Source organism: Falco biarmicus, chromosome 7 (genome assembly GCF_023638135.1).
Source record: "Falco biarmicus isolate bFalBia1 chromosome 7, bFalBia1.pri, whole genome shotgun sequence".
Taxonomy (NCBI): domain Eukaryota; kingdom Metazoa; phylum Chordata; class Aves; order Falconiformes; family Falconidae; genus Falco; species Falco biarmicus.
In genome coordinates this window covers 22,506,759-22,528,436 of record NC_079294.1, presented here as the reverse complement: position 1 = coordinate 22,528,436, position 21,678 = coordinate 22,506,759, and the positions used below count along the sequence as shown (strand labels likewise).

Below are 21,678 nucleotides of genomic sequence, written 5' to 3'. Positions count from 1 at the left end.
AGGACAAGTCCCTCGTTCTTTGCCCCTGTGGCGTGAAACCTCTTTTTAGTCACTAGTTGGTGGCATTTGCCACTATCGCAACATGAGGTTAGGAAACCACACTCAGCCCTAGTCCTTGAACACATACACCCTAGTTTCAGTCTCTGACTTCTCTGCATGCCAAAAGCTGACGGGCCTTCTTCAGCTGTGAGTGCTGTGCGCCCAGCAGCTGTGCCTCCCTGCCTGGCACCACACGCCTCCTCGCAGGCAGCACAGAGCGCAGCAGAAACGGGGGGCTCAAGCCAGGCTTTGCTTAAAGCGTGAATAAGCGGTACCGAGTACAGAAATGAGAAATCTCTGGCAAAGCCCCCCCCCCAGATCTGTACTGTAGGAAGCTGGTTCGTGGAACAAACAAAGCTCAGCTTGCACCAAGCTGCAGGCTCTCCTTCCTGCCAGGCTCAGCAGGGGGAAAGCAAACACAGGGGCTCTGCTGCTGGCCCCAGGCGGGTGACAGCTTGCAGGCTTTCAAGGAGGCTACGGACTCCCGTGTCATGAGCTCTTGGAGGAATGTAGGCAAAAACGTAGCCTGAAACTGCTGCTGAGGTTACACGTTTCTACTAATAACCCTGATAAAACCTTTTCCTGATGAGGACAGTCATGCATTGCCCAGAGGGACCATGCAGTCTCTATCCTTGGAGGGTTTTTTTCCAGACCCAACTGGATAAAGTCCTGAGCAACCTGGTCTAACCTCAGAGCTGACCCTGCTTTGGTTGGAGGTTGGACAGCAGGGTTCCTGAGAATCCTTCCAAACTGAACAACCTTGTGATAGCCCAGAAATTCTGCAGCCCCCAGCCCTGCAGTCTGGGAAGGCCGTGCTGCAGCAAGCTAGTTTTACTCCCTGTAGGAGCTCCCACTCAAGTTGGCCATGCTTTGTTGTGCCACAAACAGCCCAGCCCACTTTAAACCAGACACCAAACATTTGGGACAAACACAAGCTGGTTGTGACACATTGAAATCACCTTCTGGAGGGAGACAGGTCCATGCAAACCAAGGAGAAGCCAGAGAGAGGGACTTGCCTGCTGTGACCTTGTCTGTGAGGCAAGACCCCGCAAGCCCCCGCCCCCAGCAGCCAGCTGTGTCTCCCCAAAGCTGAGTGCAACTCCCCGAGGCTGCCGCAGTGGGAAGGATCTGCCTTTCCTGGATAGTGGCTGCAGCCAGTCTTCGTTGCAGAAAAGGGGTGTAGGGAGCTGCCATCAGGCACCACTCACCTTGGGGAAACGGGGCTCCAAATCCAGACCTTGGCTTCCACCAAGTCTGACTCACACAGACTCTGCAGCCTCACCCCCCTTGTACCCAGCCGAAGCTGAAACCTCTGCTAGGGGAAGGGGTTCTTATTGCAAAGCTCTGAAGTAAATATTTCTCTGAGCTTTTTTTTCCCCTCAGCACAGCAAGGATTTCCTCACCACAGCAAACATCAAGAAGAGGTGAAGGCACCTGTACAACACCTCATCATCTCATTGCCCAGCTCTGGTCCATTAAGAACCACCTCAGCAAAGCCCATGTCTCTGCTCCAGCTGCCGTGGAGGAGGGACAGTCATCTCTCCTCCAGGGAATCCAATCTTGGGTGCCGTACCAGCCGGTAAACAGCAGCTGCCTCTGTGCCCGTGCTGTCTTGCAGTAAAGCAAGTTGCTCACATACAGGACTAACACCTCACTGGAGTGTCTGCTAGGGGACAGCCAGCTGCTTTAGAAGAACATTTGTTAACGGTCTACCCAAAAGAAGGCACTAGAGGATGAGAGAAGGATTATGTAAAAGTTTTAAAAACAGACAAGACACCCTCCCAGGCTCTGCCTGGTTCATGAAGACTTTTCCCACAAAAGGCAAAGCTGAGGAAAAGGCGCTCTCACGATAACACATTCATCAGGCTGGAACACAGCTTCCCACAGAAACAGCAGGCTGTCACCGTAACCACACTTTCAAGGAGTAAAACCTGGATGCATTGCATTTCATCCCCACATCTCTCCCCAAACCCCATAACCAGGCTCCCAGTCCCCTTCCCAGCAGCCTCTCCCCTCGCAATCCCAGCTCCCGCGTGCCTCACAGCTGCCTCTCACCTCAGCCTAACACCCTCTGACACGTTACCTACAGCCTGCTTCACTTCTCATGGCGTTACCCCTCACGCCAGCTGCAGCCCCTCCACAGTTACCCCCGCCACGATCTGAGGGCTCCGAGAGCAAGCAGCCTCCTGCTGCCCTACCAGCCACATCTGGCTACCCAAAACACCGCCACAGGGAAAACAGCACCGTCACGCTGGGACACAGACAAGGAATATAAAATTGTTTCCAGGAATACAAAACATCACACTTCCTTGGGAGAAATGGGTGAAATAGGAGGGCAGCCCCTGCTACCCATACCCCTCCCACAGCTACCTGCCTTCTGCTTAGGCTAGTGACTACTCGGGCTGTCAAGAGATGCCTGCAAGTTAGATCTTGCCCTGGTCTAGGCTGACCTTGCAGTGTGCACCGTGGAATGTGGGAACTTCTGGCATGAATTCATTACGAACGTGGGCACAGCAACTCCTTGACCTGCAGGAAATTTTCTGCTTCAGCTCAGTTACCAGTGTCTAATTACAAATGGTAAGGCAGTATCTAGTTTTCTTTCCAAGATTCAGCCCCTGTTTTTCAATCAGATTTTCATTGCTCTTGCTACTTCAGAGCTCTCTTGGTCAGGTACCTTCACTGCTAGAAAGAGACTGATTTTCTTTCCTTGCATGCCTTTTAAGGGTCCATTCAGTGAACCTGGAAGATTCTTGCCTGCAGACGTAAGTTCCACATTTTGGGGCTGTGCAGGGGCCAAAAACCCAGCCTGTTCAAAAAAACAGCATGTCCGAGGTCACCTCCCAAGTCAAAGGATGAGATCTGGGAAATGAAACAAAACAAAAGATATATCTGCCCCACTCCACCAAACTTTACACTTAATGTTGCATGCTCACTGGTTTGGCTCTGGGATGCTGAAAGCTGTGCATGCGCTTGGGCAAACATGCCAGGCAAGCATGGGTTTGACCTAAATCAGCTTCAATGTTTCCAAGTAAATTCTAAAATCCTGATAAAGATAAAAAAAACCCACTGTCCCTTCTTCACTGTATCAGCCTGATGAAGCTCAGAGTCACTGTTAAGGTAGCAAAACCTTATAAACTGGGGAAGAAAATACATTGTGCAGTAAAATACATGTAAAAATGCAAGGAATAAAGTGCATGCATACATACCAAATGGCCTTCAAAGGGATAAACAGTAGAAATCCGCTAGAGAATGGAACTCTTCTATTGCGAAGCACTGAGAAAAGTGGTACAAGAAGAAAGCAGGAAGAAACAGACATTCTGGAAAGCTTTAAACAACAAACCCAACAAAATCAGAAGAAAATGGTTTAGAAGAGCCTTTAAAATGAGTTTTATTGTCAGAATTTTACAAGTAGCCTTCAGTGGCATCATACAAGAACTCTGTTGCAAAACTCTAATAAATAGTCTGCCCCAAGTCCCAAAATATTTTTTGAAATAAAATAAAAACCAAACTTAAAAATAAGAGAATAAAAGCAAGACTTCAGGATGCTCAGAGATGTTAGCAATATTTCCCATTTACAAATAACATCAGGCATTATATAAATCTCCTTCATACAAGTCGTTAAAAAACCCAAGACATTCTAAACCTTTACAAAAGCACTCCAGAAATAGTTCCAAAGAGATCCATTTCCATGACAAAACATTAGAGAAGAACTCCATGGGGATTAGCATCACAAATGAAGTTTGAGGTTGAAGTGTAGTGCGTACTTGCGTGGAGCAAGATTAAAGAGCATGAAAAAGGGATTTGAGAAAAGCATGGAAGTTTCTGTGACAAGACCATGCCTGATGATTTTAATCTGTCTATTTGAGAATGGGGAAGGGGAGGGAGTGGATGCTCTTGAAACTAACCCCCAAATATACTGCACTTTATGCAAGGAAATATTTATTAATGCAATAACTGTATCCTCAGAAGGGAGTAGAAAAGGTTTCCAAGCACACTGCACAGTTCAATGCCTGTGCAGACTGCGGCGCTTGAAAGTCATATTCTGACACCTAAAAGGTATTTTCTGGAGAGGTAACATGTTGTGGCAAGTTAGCCGGTCCTTCAGAGAACAACTAATTAACTTTCCTGGCATGAGGAAATTTGGGAAATCTCATGCTAGACATGACTGGGGACTGGGGATTTCAGAACTCCAATCCTGTCCCAGTGCTTTGAAAAATACACTTCTCTAATTCACCTTTACCTATTCCTCTGTCTTTGATAGCAAAGGATTTATCAGACCTCTCGGGTAATAAAACAAGTTGAATAAATATTTCTCAAATCTGTTGTGATTTGAGAGGTCCAGAGAAATGGAATGGGAGGGCAGGTGCACAGAGATGGTTTACGTGGATTTTCATGGAAACAGTTGAGGGGAAAGAAATCTTTATCTCTTTACAACTTCAGCCTAAGTCTTCTGCACATATGCAAGCAACAGATTCCCCTGGAAGGGAAGGGGACTATACTTAAGCAGTACAGCAACCGTACTCAGTTATCTCTCAGCCTGCCTGATATGGTATGAACTGCAGCATGCCTAGTTTTGCTGTTCGTAGAAGTACTTGCAGCCATTGTTTCCACAGGAAACAAAGGCTACCAGAAATGCTAATGCAATAGATGTGTGATAATACGCCTCACCCACGGCCCACATCTCTAGTTTCTCTCCAAATGTTATGATGCTGGTTGTACTGTACCATACACTATGGACAAGTGTTCTCTGTAATGTATGGGAAGGTAGCACTAGCAATCAAGCGCAAATTGCTAAGGAGACACCTAAAACATTGCATTACATCCCCTTGTCTGTGGCATACTTCAGAAAACAATGTAAGAACAGCAGTAAAATAAACATTTCTTTCTAATTTTCTAGATGTCATAATATTTGCCAAAGCTGCAAGGAAAAGCAGATTACCTGAAACAGAGAGAAAGGAGTTAATGGAAACAGAGGCAGATGGAACAGCAAGCCTGATCCTGCCTCCAAATCATTTTGTACATAACAGATAAAGAGACCATGTGCAAAAAATAGACATTCACATTTTAGCAGTTAAACTTTTATTTTACCTTTTTAAAATTATTTACTTTGTTTTTTCTACAAAAGGCAGACATTGATTGTTGATCTGCAATTGTTCTGAGTGCGCGCAGAGATGCAAAAAGGGGTTATTGGAGGATGAAGGACAGGGAAGTGCTCCGACTATACTTTCACATGTCATGATTAAGGTGGCATTAAAGCTTAAGTCCCAGTAATAATATTTGTAACAGATAGTTTCCTTCCCCGTACACTGTTCTCAGTTCATATCAATTGTGTTGAAAACCCATTCGGTGAATTTCTTCAGTTTCTCGGTTGCATTCTGGGATTCCTCCTGTAACCTCAAGTTGTCTTCCCGCAAATGTTGCACTTCAGCCTGAAGACTGGCCTTGTCCTCTTTTTCCTTAGGCATGAGGAAAAATAAAGATCTTAGTGGAAATTTCAGGTCATGCTTCCTGCCTATTTAGAGGCGCAAGAATCTCTTAAGAGAGCATAAGTCTCATTCCTTATTCAAACTTTCTGTTTAGATATAAACCATGTGGTTTTATATCTAAGGAACATTTTTGCCATTTCATTCCTCACTTTTTGCTTGCATGAGGATTTCTCTAGATTAAATTCTAATTCTAACAGAAGCTGGCTCCCCAGGTGGTAAAATAAAATCGGGTATGCCCTGTTCTGGATGTACAACATGTACGTACAACTGCTGATGGTTAACTAAATAAGGGATAGGAAATCTTCCTGGAAACGCTTTTCCAGCTAAGAGACTTTTATCTGACCACAGCAGATCCTTCTTGGACCAAACCGGCAGTAACACAATTCAGGAAGTTTCCACAGTAGAAATTGTATGTTTAGATAATACTGTCAAATTTTTAACATCAACAGGATATATTTGCATGGGCCAACTTCAAACCCTATGTAGTGTCACCTGAATTAGAGGTGGGTACCCTGATTCACCCTCCTAATTCAAGCAGAGGAATCAGACGCCTACAGATTTAGACACTTCATCCTAGCCTTGCATAATTGGAAGTACGGCCTGAGAGAAGTAGCAAAGAAATGCCTTTTTCTCATACAAGAATGAGACTGTCACAGGTTCAGACATGGCAAAGCAGGATTACACAGTTATTAGCATCACCTATCAGCAGTAAACATGTGTCTTAAAGATTTTCTGTAGATGAAATGTTTACCTTCCTTAAATCCTCTTGCAGCATCTTCAGCAAACCTTCCAGTTGGTCCACTTTAGAGGCGAGAGTTGGAGGGGATTCTTTACTGTTGAAAGCGGGAAACAGTAGCAGGTATTGATATGATTTACTGTCTTCACATAGGGTAGCTAACAGCGTTGTCTATACTAAGTGGTTTTATGTAGGTATGCACTCAGGTGCACTAAGAATTCACAAAATGAACAAAAAGAACCAAATGAAAAGTACATGGAACACATGCAGTACATTAATAAACCGAACAAATTTAACTGGGGCTATCTCCCATCACTTGACTTCTCTCTACTTCTACTCATTAAATGTGCCTTGAATTACCTTTGCTTTGGACAGGTTCATGAACATCTCAGACAAAGAACCTGCAAAAAGCTTCAACTGGACTTATGATTCTTCTGTTTTCACCTCCCACCACCGTCTTCATGAGAACTCGTGAAGTGTTCTTCCGTGAAGCCTGGAGATGGCTTCCAAATAAGGATGTTCCTACTCTTTTCCTCGGTTTGTAGATGAGGAAGCCTGCATATCTGATGTATTTACTTACCCTGTATAAGGCTTTATCTGTGCAGTAAGCTGGTCCTCAGCCTGATCACTACTGGAGGCAGCGCTCACAGGTCTGTGATTTTCATCAGCAGCAGCAAAGAATGAAGCTCGCTGAACTGAGAAGGCAAACATAGAGAAACAACGGCAGCGGCAATGATTATTTGTTCATGCATAGCCCAACAGCTACACTGCAGCATCTCAAAACAATCTAGGAAGTCAGTCTCAAGCAAGATAAGGTGATGATATGACATACCAGTATCCACTTGGCAGAAGCAAACTGGCATTGCAAGCTCACACAGATCATGCATCACCCTCAGGCTATGAAGCTTTCCCGAAGGGAGATGCTGAAGAGTGCAAAGCAGAGATCCCTGGTGGCACTTGCAAAGTCCACCTAAGGCCAGTTCCAAGAGAGGCAAGAAGCTGGAACAAGCACTGTGCAGAACTTTGTGGGTACAACTGCATGACACTACCGAATAACTCAGTAACTATATTTAGCTTCCTTCACTCCACAAAGGATCCCTTTATCCTGAGGAAAGAAAAGCCCACTGTGTACAATTTACATCTGGATAGTAAAATGACCAATGTAATTTTTCAGAACCTGAGATGTTTTTCTTGTGCCTTAGAAAAAGTCTTCAGATTGAAATGTGAAACTTCCTCCCTGCCCTGCGTCTATACTTTTTGTCCTGTAACTGCTCAGATGTTTTAACACATCTCTAAATCACTATCATGTAGGTGTGACTGCAAACTACCAACTGCCCATACCTCTGGAGTTTCCTAGCACAAACAGTAACAAAAGCACTTTTTAGTTTAATAATCTCTCTCCCTTAGCAGCTGCTGGCCTCTCACTGGAAATAGAACAGTATCATCTTTTTCTGCTTGGCAGATTTTTATTCTGTGCTTTCAACAAGGCTAAAATTAACATGCCTTGGTATTGGATAGAATTTTTCCCGCTCTTCCCTTTTTTCCTTTGAATGAAAATACTGAAGGTTGATGTAGCTCATGGATCCAGGCAGCTTTTGTTTCATTGGTTGCAGGTATCAGTATTTGTAACTTCAGGTGCTTGCAGGTGAAGACACCAATCAACGATGCAGAAGAGAGGTGTCCAGAAGCACAGATCAGAATTTAGGCTGCTTGGTACTTGTCAATCCCTACTGGCACCTAGCAGAGACTAGAGACATTGACATCAGACAGCTGTTCCCTCTCCAAGTCAAATCTCACTGTATTTTACAGTGGTGAGACGAAGCTGCCAGCCAACACATTACCCCAACTTTTCTTCATCTGAGCTGTCAGTTTATTATCTTCACCACACTGACTTTGTTCACACTTCTAAAGAGAAGCACAAGCGAGTTTGTGGCCTACAAAAGTGAGGGATTCAGGTTAATGAGCACAGTCAATAAAAGGGATCTTTTAAATAGAAATTGCCAACCACAGTGAAATGCATTAAAACCTGGGTTTCATCCCTATGTGGTGGTGACAAAGACATCACTACAAATTCATCTCCTCTTGAGGACTAAGGCTTACTTTGAATATTCTTTCCCAAAACTATGCAGCAGAAACATGAATCATGCTGATCCTACAACTCCTACGGCAACAGAGCAGAGCACACATATACATCTTGAACACCAGAACTTAGACATGCACTGTCTTAATGTATATGGCTACTACCAGGGAACAGCCAAGAAAGCAAGTTACTTCACAGCCTTCTCCAACCATGCAGAATAGTATCTAAAAGATTCAGGATTAGTGAAAACGCTTTCATGAAGGTGGGACAGCATTTATGCAGAGATTAGGAAAAAGCACTTTTATTTAATGCATCTAGAAGATTTTTCCATCGGGTTGCAGTAACTGTAAGGTAAACTCCCTTTGGGCTGAAGCGTATTTAATTTTAAATTCAAATACATCTACACAGCTTACAGTTCTCTTCAGTTTACTAAGTGTCAAGGAGATGGAAAGTGCCATAGGATGAAACGACGCTTATGTGCAAGTCTATGTATTCAAGAGTATGTAGAGGGAATAACTGCAATGGAAAAGTATATACCAACAAAGCATATTTCCCAAATTACCTTGGCAGCGCACTTCAGCTGTGCTACATAAACTTCTTGCTAGTGCAGTAAGCAAGCAATCATTAGTGTGCTCATATGCTTTTCCCCTGCTATTTGACTTTTACACTTCTGTGCCAGACTCCTTTTCCACCGTAGCTGTGATGCCTGCAACTGCTCTATGTGAAATGAGATGTAGCCAGTTTCAGAGAGATTTGGCAAACCCACAGCACAGAGGAATTCCAGCATGAAGAAATGGTACCTGAGTACTACATACAAATTTTTAGGCTGTTAAGACTTGAGTTGCTATTTTAAATGAGCTTAAGCTTCGACTAAGCAGAAACCATAAAAACAACAAAAGCAAGAGTCAAGATTAAAAAAACAAAACAAAACCCCAAAACCCTCCTTAATAAAGCATGCTTGAAGACCAGCTTTTTAAGTGTGATATTCTGAAAACTTACCTTCAAAGGCTTTGGCAGCATCTACCAAGTTTGACCAGTCCAGATCAGAGGCAGAATCAGGCAATGGCATAAGACCAGGGTCCGGCATGGGCTGCCGTCTTTGCTCCTGGATATCTGTGAGAGAACTGTCTGAGGCAGAAAATTCCCCTAGAGTAAATGCAGAACAGATTATAAACTCCATTAAAAAAAACCGCCAAAATTCCTTTCTTAATACTAATGCATCCCTATTTTTCATTTTTCTGGGACAGCACTGCTGGAACCAGAACTCAGCAGAATGTTTGATCAGCCGTAGTCGACAGCATGTTACAAGCCAGTTTTCTGAGACTGCTTCTCACCAGGACATTCAACTCCTTTCTAACCTGCCTGAATTTTTGCAGCTTAGCACTTCAAAAGCCAATCTCTGCCTCCCCGGCCAGCACCGGGGTTGGGGGCAGTACTCTTTTGCCCAATGATTCCTGCCTCTGCACAAGCTGAAAATACTTTGGAGGGCTCTGAAGTTTGCTGGGGTTTCTCCACTCCCTGGCACTTAATTCCTCCTGTAAAAATATATTATTGTGAGCTTCCTTTCCTCCTCTCTTTACAATCTTGTAAACCAATGGGAGCAGACTTAGACCTACCCAGATGAATCAGAATAAGAAAACCCTTAAAAATTACTTCCGAAGTATTGCACATTTCTCAGCAGTTTAGAGAAACCTCTTGAACTTTACTGAAAAATACCCACACCTGCCTGTAAGTTGGTACATGGCCTGCTACGGAAAAAACAGTGGCAAGCTTGAAAGAAGGATATGAAGTCCCTGTATATTTTGTGCAAACTGGTGCCTACCAAAGTGAAACACTGGAATTATTGCCACTGATTAGAGAAAGACCAAACTGCGAACCAATGATTATCTGCTTTATTTCAGTTTACTGTCTGGACAATAAAAAATATGCAATGCCTCATCAGACAGTACATGTGTAAGCTCAGAAGCAGCAATGACTTGCTTCCTCATGCCCTCTGTCAGGGCATAAAGGAAGTTTTAAAAAAATTTTAAGTGGCACTAGAAGCATCAGAGATGTAGGGGTGAGGAGATCGACTGGGTGAAGAGGTTATAGTGAAGAATCTGTTTGGAGCAGAGAGAGCAAAAAGACATCATGGTGGCCAGGATAGAAGGCTATTGGAAGACAAAAGCCACTCATGTTGCTTATTTTTGCCCTCTCCCCCTGCCTTTTTTTTTTTTTGATAGTAACTTCAATAACTAAAATAACTTTTGAGTAACTTCAGCTAAATAATATTGCTTCCTGGAAAACAATGACCTGAAAAACTACACTGCATTCACTTTGCTCAAAAATCTTGATATTTTTTTTTGTCTCTGTGTGTGTTTACTTTTTATAAATGTAAGTTCAGATCAACATTAATACTGAGGACTCTTGTACTATCTTCCCAAAACAGGGCAGTTATTTGGGAAGTTCTTAACATGAAAATACTTAGTGAAAATTAGTGAAAAGATACAAAGAATTAGGCAAAAATCCTAAACACTTGAAAAATACCTGTTTTAAGAGTGTGAGTTGGGTTGTTAATTAAGACAGATGAATAAAGAACAGTATTTTCAGCTGTTTTCCCTCTTCAAAACAAATGAAGGTGCTCTGGAATGCCTGTTCTTCATTATTAAGGTCTTTGAAATTAAAAAAAAATTCTGAATAGCTGGAAGCCAACAAATACTTGTGGTATTAAATATTCAGCTCTACTTAATCCTTCTCTCAGCAAAGGCAAGTGTGTGGGTGACAATTCATGTGCCACTCAAATAGTCCTCTTATGTGCTAGGAGGAGTAATCAGGTTGCTGTGGAAGAGAACATGACAGCGAAAGAGGGTTTTGTGGTTTTCTTTTCAGAAAATACAGGCATCTAAATGATAAGAGACCAAGTGCCGCTTTCCACTTCTACTCAGATAGTATCATGAATCTTCTGACCCCCAGTCCTCAGAAGCCAAATCCACGAGCCAGTTACAAGTGTAACCAAGTCTGCAAGGTTATTTCAGTGCATATACAAAGCAAAGCGAAGACAGCTCAGCTTCCTAACTCTTACACAAGAAACATGTCATACAGAAACAACTCATGAAAATGTCAGGTTCAACACTGCAAACTGCCTGGTGATCACAGACAGATGAAAAGAATTTAAAATAGATTTCTTCAGCAGCCTTTGCTGTCAAATGTATACTGTGTATCTAAATAAAGACTGTGCTTAGGGCCCACTATAGTGAATAGAACCTATTGATAGCCTTGCATTTTCCTCTTGGAACATATTAAAACATGAATAAATCAGAGCAGATACGTACTTCTTCAGAAAACATTGCAGAATCCTACACTGTGAGATCTACCTCTATTTCTGGAAAACACATTTAGTACACATTTAGTTATGAGGTACAGTGGGAACCTGTGAAAATTCCCTTTCTCACCAGCTGAGACATTCACATGCAGCAACACACAACCCCTAAGATAATCCCACTGTGACTTTTCAGTGAACTAATGGGGGGAAGCAGAGTACATTTTTGGCAGCAGTTTACCAAGTAACTTTGTCTCGTTAGCTGTTGATGTGTGACTAAAATAAGTTAACTCAAGTCCTGTAATATGAATAGGGTAGGGAACTGAATTAAAAAAAAATCTGATGTAATAAAAGCTGTATCTGATGTAGATGTACATCCAAAGGTCCACTAGTATTTATCTGCTTTTATATCATTATTTCCCTAATAGTATTTTGGTCCTATAATCCCACACTAAAGGAACTGACACCTGGAGTTGTCATTGCTGGATAACCAGGCATAAATTATTTGCCTATTGGTCCAATTAGTCTAGATGACTCCTGGGAGAAGTGGTGAAAACTTACAGCCAATGAGGCAGATTTTTGTGCTCCCTCCACAAGGTTGCTGCATGACCAGTCATGCAGTCTTACATCCACTGAATTGAGGAAAAAATAAATTCCTGTCCTATTTTATATTTTCAGGCATGTGACTTGGCTCTCCCCATTTTAGCAAAATCAAGATGGAAGTACTGATTGCTGTAACAAACATTTTCCCTTAACATCCTTCACAAACAATTGCTTTGAAAGTAGAAAAAAGGGAAATACACTTACCATGTAGTGATTTCATTCCCAAAGTATATGATGGTCTCCGTAACGGCAGCGACTTTGGGAGAGAAGGGTACGTGCTGGTGAACAGTACATCGTTTGGCATGGCTTGGTCCAAGAGTGAGGCCCGTGAGGCGAAGAAGTGGTCCCTTTGACCACTGTATATACTCTCATCTGACAAAGTCCTTTGCAAGGCACGCCTTGTGGTAGGAGTGCTGGGAAAGGGAGACTGACAGGACAGAGTGTGTGACTATACATTCATAAAAACATATAAAAAGAAACGAGAAAAAAAAATCAATAAAGAAACTTCTGAATTCTGTTGAAATATTTTTTTTAAAAACTTTAAGACAGTATTATTTCACAGCGGATAGGAAAAAACTAAAGGAATCTGCTTTGAAGAAGATTGTAACTATATAACATGTTAAGTCTTTTTTTTTAGCCTATATCCCATTCTACCTTTTAGATATCCTTCAAACTTCTCCTGAAGTGGAAATCTCAGGCAGCCCTCGCAGATTTTAGAGCTGACGTGTAGCAGAGAGAATGTTTACAGAAACAGACTGCTGCATAAACCAGAGTTCTCCCTTGTGCCTGGGGAGGGGGCCGCCTTCCTGCAGGCAGAGCATCAGCAAATGCCAACTAATTAGAAGTGTCATATTACTGAACAACTGGGAACGCCCACCACTGCTTTGATCCTTCAGAAGGATTTGAATCAAAATTAATTACATAGTCCCATGAGTAAGAGAACTTGAGTCTTACCCCACCATCATCCCAGCTTCCTCCATGCTCCACACAGGAGAAAGCAATGCTCTGGTGGTTAGCCTGCAGTTACACACTCCTGGCTAGTGCCAGTGAGCTGCTATCAAAGGTGTAACCATTCCCACCAGTGGAGACACTGATTTTCATGAAACTTGTAGCAACATAACTATCTCTAAGACATAACATTTCTTTGTGGTTTGGTTTAAATTTCGTCCAAAGGCTTTAATGGAGAAATGGCAAACAAAGTAAGACCTCACCACCCTCATTTGCTCTGTAAGCAATTTCAAACAAAAAAGGAGATACTGTGATTTCTGGAAGGAGTGATTAAACATCATAAAGAGTTGCTCATTTGCACATGAAAATAGTTCTCTTTTCTCAGAAAGGGAGGGAGGTTTAAACAGACAGTACTCTACTCCTGTGACCAAAATCCTACACCACAAGGTGGGAGAAGAGCATGGAGGAGGGACTATTGGTACTGTATATAGTGGAAGGCAATCTGCCAGATTTTTTTGTTGTTGTCCAAAATGTTACAAAATTTAATATTAAGAAACTACTGTGTGTTTTGATTTTATGATTAAATATCAGAAGCGATTAAAATTACTGCCAAAACCTGCTATCATCAAAAGACAAGGAAGGAAAGAGAAGCCACATCCCATTGCTAACTTTCTATTACGTCAAATTCTCTGTTCTGCGTTGCCTCCCTCAGGACATGCCCATCACAGTATGCACCTTGCATATACAGTTAATGCTACAGAAATGACAACTTCTGGCACACAGTTGTCACTACGCTGCATTAAGGATCAAGCCGCTTTTTTATTCTGAAATTTAAAACCTCACTCAGCAGGTTCACGTTACGATCCAGTGAAATCTCCCAGTACTTGTCCTGAAGTAGCGAAGGAAAAGAAAACTGCTAAGCCAAGCAGCATTTACTCAAGGGTGGTACAGTTCACTTAGTGTTAAAGAATTAGGAGCTGGAACCACCATTTAATATCAGATGTTGAGATTAAAAGGTTGCACAGATATGAACATCTGATGGAGCTACAACAGAGGTAATACAAGTAGCAGTTGTCTTCTGATAAGAGCAGAGGGAAGAGAAAAAGAAGGGTGGCTTGACTGAGAAGATACAATGCATAACTAGCAGGTAAGAAGATAAATAAGGCTGGGAAGATAATAAAAAGACACGCTAGACAAATCACAGTCTAGAACAAATTCTACTAGCAAACAAAGGCTTTGGCAGCCAACAGGCAAGAAGGAGGAGGATTTTTGGTCTTTGTGCAGTGAACTAATGAAGGCCATTGTCATTCCTTTTCTTTTCTTGACAGTTAAAAAAAAAGTTATGCTGCAAGAGCAATTTTTTGTAAGATGAAATATAAATCATGCAGTGGGCAGAAATGACAGTTACTTTTAAAATGGAAAAGATTTAATTTATTGGTGTGGCAGAATTTTATTAACTGCTGAGATTTATCAAAAGAATAACCTGAGTTAATATACTTGTTACAGTCACCAAGAAAAGAAGATCAGGGTAAGAACTGATTCACTAACTCCAAAGCGGAAAAACAAATTTGGGAACACAACATGGTCTTCAGGTCACCTCTTTAAACTGAATGGAATTTCTTAAAACGAGAACAATCCCCTTGCTCAAACCAGGCAACAGGAGATGCTCACATCACCCATGTGGCACGCCTCTCAGAACTACCATAAACCAAAGGAAAATGTATCTTGCCATTGACAAGGGCTTTTTTTCTTCAGCCTCAAAGTTAACATCTGAGATAATCTGTGCATGGAAGTTTTAGCACGCACAAGTTTTAATAAGCCACTTTGGGTTTACAAGCAAAAGACAGAAGTCGCAGCGCTCTCTTCTCCATTGTTGTTGTGGAAACCATTTGAGCTCTAGGTGATGAGCCTGAGCTGTTAAACACTGACTTTAACAGTTGAGGCTGGAGAAATAAAGACTTTTCTCTTCAAAATGATGGATTTTAGAAATCAAATATATGCATTTTTGTGCTTTTATACACATTTTGAAACACATCTAGAAATGTTTCTGCATATTTATTCTGTATAAATATTCACTTAAGTTCAGGGAACATTCTTGGTCCATGTGCAGTAACAGGATTAGACTGGCATAAAAGTAGGCTTTTTGCAAGGAGTTTCAATACTGTCAATAAGTCACTGTCTGGTGATGCAGAGAAGTACAATTCAAATGCGTAAGGCAACACTACAGGATTTTCCATGAGCTAGCAGTCCTAAATGTTCTTTTCAGTTTGGCATACTAGTCTCTTTAAATTTGCACATAAAACTGTAATAATACTGCAGTGATTGTAGTAATGAAACTGTTCCCCACATGTATTTCTCTAATAGATGAGTTTGTGACAAATGGATGACTTTCTGTCCACGATGAGAATTGCAGAATGCCTTGCACTTTCTTTTCCTGTTATGGGTGAGAACAGAAACGATCCTATCTGAGAAACTTGAGTCCAATACAAAGTCCAACTGAGTAAGCTCTGTGTGAATGAATGCTTCAGCTTTGACTGCTTTGAAAGCACTCAGATTTTTCTACACAGAAATCTTAAATGCTTCATGGCCTTCATCTTTTCTGAATTGTGAAGCACTTGCTCTGTTAGTTGATACACCTAGGCAGCAATGCACTCAATCATCAAATTCTTATGAAGTGTAACTTTACACATTTCTATTTTGTAACAACAGAATCATGACTTAGATCAGAAGAGGACCTGTGCATTACTCTTCAGGTATTCTCAGATTTCACTTAACCGTGACAAGAGATAGCCAAATGACATGCTCTCTAACATACCTTAAAATTCTTCTGGGATTCAGGTGTTGGGCTATCAAGATCTATCAATTTCTTCAGCTCTTCTTCAACGGTGGACTTGGATGCTCGTTTCGGTGATGCTCGTAGATCTCTTGCTGAAGCACGCAGCCGAGGGTGGGCCATTTCATTGCCATCACTCTGGTGACGTCTTAAACGAAATGGAAGAGACACATTCAGGTCTCAAAGCCCTGGGGCAGGAGGTATGAATGAAACAAATTATAGCAACCTCAAGATTTTCAAAGAAAAAAAAACTAGGTAGGGGACACAGAGGAGGGAAGGAGTTTCAGTAATACAGCACAGCCTCATCTTAATGAATACCTGTTGAAGCAATAAACTTGTTTAAAAACATCACGTAGCAATACACTTAAAAGTTATCATAATACAGTTTTACAATAAGGGACTCAATCTGTTAAAATAACATGCATTCTCTACAACATAAAAACTACAAATGTCTTCAATGAGCCCAAAAGCAGCAAGTCATCAAGTTTCTTTAATCTTCTCACTGCTTTTTATAATGCAGTTATCACAAAGTTTCATCATCTCCTTTTGACAGCAATATAGAAAATATTATATAAAACTCAAGAAGGGTTGAATAAATTACTTTGAAATGAGCTTTCTGAACCACTCGGTTTCCAAGTCATACTAGCCTTAAAGAAACAATATTTTCACTGTTGTTTCCCAATTTCTGAAAGAGATGGTTGCATATAGTTAATGCAGAGAGATCTTGGCTTGCTTTAAGCCAGTTAGACTGGATACTGGCAGCAACCTTAACAAGGCACCACAGAGTGCCACAGAGCTAATGCATAGCAGGCACAGTCCTACTACATGGATGAGGGGCTTAAAGAAAACTCGGGCTCTATGTTGAGGATTTTTAATATTTGCTCAAATAGCACTCTGAGTCACCTTTAAGAAATCCTAAGGAAAGGTAAGCTTTAATAGGACTGAAATCCACATAGCTCTCTAGAAATGATAAAAAAAAAATTTTTTTACAAGTTAACAGGGAATGAGATTAGCAAACTATCAAATATTTAAGATTAACTGCAGAACTCTAGATTAGAGATTAAGCTTTACAGAAGACTAAGTGTTCTATTAAAGTCTTGAGCTCTTCCACACAGAGAAGTGTCACAGATCTCAACACTTCTTTACAATTAAAGCAGACAAGAGAACCAAAAAACAGTCTTACTTTCTTGAATCCATAAACCCCACTGAGTTTATTGTCCCTTCTGGCTTTTTCCATCCGATCAGATACTTGCTAGTAGCACCCTGGCGAGGGTAGAAAGTCCTAGGACCAGAAGTGGAGGAAGAGGAGGAGGAGAAAGAAGGTGCAAGCTGGGGAGAAGTAGCAGAATGAAGCTCTTCTTTGGGTGAGCTTCTGGCACTGGTGAAAACGACCGGGCTGGCAGAGTGTCGTGAACTCACGGTACTAGAAGAAAAACAATAAAGACAGAATTTGTCTCAAATGTGTACATATGCATCTTGTTTAACTATTTTTCAAGCAGAAGTCTGGGCACAAGATGTTACTCCTATCAATAGTGAGTAGCAAAACCAGTTTGCTCTTAAGGGCATTCCACCAATGTTTCATTAAAAACATCTCACGTAGTAATGAAAAATTTTGTATGCAATGTCTAAGGATACAATATACCACAGTCTCCTCGTTCCCCCTTCACAAATGGGTTCACTGCCATTAGACAGCTTAAAAGTAATACAAGAGATTGCAGCTGAATTAGCAGAAAAGAACCTAAGTCCAATTTCTTGCTGGAATTCCTGGCTGTGGAAGAAAACAGATTCTGAAGGAACTTAACAGGAAACATCTCTAAGACTTACAACTAACTAAAGAAACACAGATATCTTTCAAAAGAGGGCTTCCTGGATTTTGCCTGAAAAGCTGTTGCCATTTGAAAAAAAAAAGACTGTTAAATTGATAAGTTTTGGCAGGTATTTAATGTATATCACTATTTGTCTATAGACAGAAAAGAGCTGGGATGGCCAACTGCAGCTTATTGTTGGAAGGAGGAGGGGGAGCTTTAGTTGGGAGCTACTCTTTAGTTATGCTGATATTCTCATCCGATGCAACTTGTATTATATCAGAAGCACTAGGGCTTAAGACAATATTTACTATAAAACAACCTTAAAAGGTCAGGCATTTCTAAGCACAGTTACAGGAAAACTTTGTGTACGGCCTTACTAATGAAATAGCATTATATATTTGAATACCAGTTTTCTATCAGCGCTCTACACAACTTCGCCACATTTTCATCCCTGTAGCCATCACTGCAAGGAAGGAATTTGAAACAGATGGCCCTGTGGTAAAGAACAGTTTCTGACTGAGAAATAAAAATTAGCTGGAAGGCTGAATAAAGTCATTGAATAATTTCTTCTTTCATAAGCTTAACAGAAAATTCTTCACCACTTTTCATATCTTGATAAAACAATGCATTTTCACATCTCTTACTAAAACAAACAAAAGAATTTAAGGTTAAATTTAAGTTGCCACCTGGGAAAACAATCTCAACTACATTTAGCTTTACAGAAGTAATTTATCTAATCTATGCCACTTGTCTGGCTTCTGCTGTAGTCAATGGAAAAATATCCTTAGGAGGTGATTCTCCTCATCTTAAATTAAGAGTCTCAGATACCCAGGAGGAATGCATGCTTTGGAGTTTCTCCTCTCTCCATTGACAACAGATGGGAGTCTAAAAAATCACCTTCAACTATGTTCCTTTTTCATATGGTTCAGGTTAGGCACTGTGAGCTCCAACAGTTAAGTGCTGTGGATTTAATGAGGAGTGAGTGCATTGTAGTCTTCCCACCTCAAACAGCAGTGGCTGCTGCAACCATGCTCCCATCTAATGTACGTGGGGATGGCTGCAAAGTCCCTCACATCAGGGGCAAGATACATCTCCCCATGATTTCATACTATAGATTATTTTTTTTCTTCCCTCCATCTGTACATTTGAAAGGCATATACAAAAGATGGGAGACTGGGAAAATATAGGAAGATGCTTTTCCTGTCCATCAAGCCCATATATTTGGCACTGCACATCACAACCTTTGTATTTGTAACAGATCTAAGTAAACATAATTTATAGCACGAAAGCAGAGAAAAATAAGAGCTAGGAGGAGAGGCAGTAAATTTCTCTTCTTTCCCCCTTGTCTCTTCTTTTTCAATACTGCAAGAAAGCTCCTACACTACACATGCTAAGTAAACCAGCCCATCTGTGAGGCACGACCACAAAATTAAACCATCAACATGCAGGGAAGATGCAGATCTTTAAAGAAAACGTATGGGGCTATCTCCTTCCCCGCCATGCTTTTACTTCCTTCTAAATACACTCAAGTAGTAGAGAAGTCTTTTACTTCAGTGAAGGAAAAGGAAAGTTCGGATCACATTTCAGAATTGTTTAATCCATCAGGTAGTTGTCAAGGAAGTGCCTGTGAGAAAACATTTCTTGATAAAATCCAATAACAACTCCTAGATAGGCTGGTAGTGTTGATCCTTAATATTACTAGGCAAAGAAGGTAAACAGTGATGTTCAGTGTGCTCTACATAAAATTTATTTATAAAATGCATATATCTCATAGAATAGGTGCCAAGATCAGCCTGGCAAATAAGCAAGAAACTAGCATCCCTTTTTAAATAGCCTTTTCTTTAAAGTGTATTGCATGTTTTGAGCTGTGGTTTTACAATATAGTGTTTTGGGAGAATACTCCAGGGACTATGCACAGAACTGGCTTTTCACCCTACAAGTAAACACAGGCAGGCCAACAGGATACTGACAAAGACTCACACTTGTTGATTGAGAATGTATTGGGAGAGCAAAAAGCTTTGATAAACTTTAGAAAAACTAAATCTGAGCTGGAGCACTATGGTAGTGATGGGAAGTTATTAAGAGTATTCGACACCAGGAAGCATGCAGAGGGTTCCTCATACTGTAATAGACACTTGGACCAGCTTGATTATATCTGGAAGAAATTCAGTCCTCATATTCTCAGGACACAGAGATGGCCACTGTTGCTCCCCCACCTCCCACCTCAATTACTGAGACATCAAGGACTAGATTAAGGAAAAACTCAAATAGTACATGGCAGTCTGCAAGAATTGCAGATGAGCCATTCATAAAAGCATTCCACAATCACTAAATAATATTTTTAGTATCTTAAAACTATCAGAAGTAATGAAAAAGATACTTAATTAGAAATAGCCATGGTTTTCCTTTTAGTTTTGGTGAGAGGACCATAAGAAACTGTATCATTTAGGTGGAAATGAAAGTTTGATTTTATTTTTTTCTGAGGGAATTCATGCCATCAGCACATATGGCTTCATTTAATGACATTCAGCTATAATGAATCTGTATAATTACTGGCCTACATAATGCAATTCTCCTGGGATGCTATGAGAAATCTGCACAATCATCAGGAAGGACTTTGGGAATGGAGGTGGAGAAGAAAAATAAAACCCAGCCAGAAGCTCTGCTGTAAAAGTTAATCACTATAATTTACATTTTGCCACCAATTCTCAGGTACAAGTTCTTTTATGCACCATCAAATGATCTGAACACTAATTATCACTCCTGTCTTCTACAGACACAAACACTCTAATTTGTGGTTATTTTCTTTTCTTTTGTCACGGAGTTCTTTTTAGGGCCAAATTCCTTTTCTTCTTGCTCAGAAACCCAACGCTAGAGACGTTACAGACATTCTGGCATCCCCAGGCAAAATGTAAAACCAGTGAGAAGCAACAAAGGGTAACAATTTAGAAACTGATAGAGAAACACACCAATTAAGCTGTTCATTTCTCATGAAAAGTAGCCTGTTCAGAATAATCCTTTAGTCTTTCTTCCTTCACCTCCTTGCAGCAGGCAGTTGTGGTTACATTTTGGAAGCACCGGTTTCACAAGCCTCCAGCTCCAACTGTTGTGCCTCCACAGAAAGAGCTATGGGAGAGTTGGGAGCAAAGAGCTGGACCTAGGGTTTCCTCAGGTCAGTGCTGCTGTTCAGTGTGCAACCACCAACTGAGGATGCCATGAGAAACAAAATGAAAGCCTTTTAGCCCAGACTGTGCCTTTGCTTTATTGTGAGGCATCAAACATGTCCTAGTCTTCAAAAATAAGAAATAATAAACAAGGAACACAAGTCAGCCTGTTTTTTCTCCACCAAAATAAACAATGTGGGTACAAAGACTGCAGTATTTCTCAACTATTATACCCCCTGTGTTTTACAAATTGCTGCATTTTACAAAAGCTGCACTGTTAACATCTGATTTTTAAATGAAACTGTAACACCACTGCCCCCTCCCCTTCCCCCCCCCCCCCCCCCGTTTTTTCTAGCATAAAGTCTAGGGAACCTAAATTTGAACATTTCAGTAACAGACCTAAAAAAAAATAAAATACGTAGAGAGCCATTTCAATATCACCAGAGAAACATCATGTAAATTAATCCAAATCACCAGAGAAAATACCATGTTTGGAGACACCATGCTATTAAATGAGACAACATCCTAGACTTAAGTTTGCAATCAAGTTGCAAAGCATATCCACGGAAGACAAAGATAAGAGCTGTCATGGTATGCCTGCCCGCCCTGCAAAGATATGTTTCTTTCTACTAAATTTTCTGAGCTCTTCTACTGAGCTAATACTGTTTGGTGTTCAGAAGAGA

The 21,678-nt window shown here is 41.1% G+C and overlaps 1 protein-coding gene across 14 annotated transcripts in view; it reads right to left on the bottom strand.

The window, feature by feature from the left end:
- Nucleotides 1-3,402: 3,402 nt before the first annotated feature.
- SIPA1L1 (signal induced proliferation associated 1 like 1) overlaps nucleotides 3,403-21,678 on the bottom strand; it is a 220,868-nt gene continuing 202,592 nt past the window's right edge. For 13 of the 14 annotated variants that reach the window (XM_056345567.1, XM_056345566.1, XM_056345575.1 and 10 more), the window contains 7 exons: nucleotides 17,207-17,446; nucleotides 16,006-16,171; nucleotides 12,447-12,690; nucleotides 9,341-9,487; nucleotides 6,842-6,956; nucleotides 6,277-6,358; nucleotides 3,403-5,495 (listed from right to left, as the gene is read on the bottom strand). In XM_056345567.1, coding sequence (XP_056201542.1) covers nucleotides 5,352-5,495; nucleotides 6,277-6,358; nucleotides 6,842-6,956; nucleotides 9,341-9,487; nucleotides 12,447-12,690; nucleotides 16,006-16,171; nucleotides 17,207-17,446 — 1,138 coding nt within the window. In that variant the 3' untranslated portion in view covers nucleotides 3,403-5,351. The remainder of the gene's footprint in view (nucleotides 5,496-6,276; nucleotides 6,359-6,841; nucleotides 6,957-9,340; nucleotides 9,488-12,446; nucleotides 12,691-16,005; nucleotides 16,172-17,206; nucleotides 17,447-21,678) is intronic. The other variant, XM_056345580.1, reaches the window with a different exon arrangement.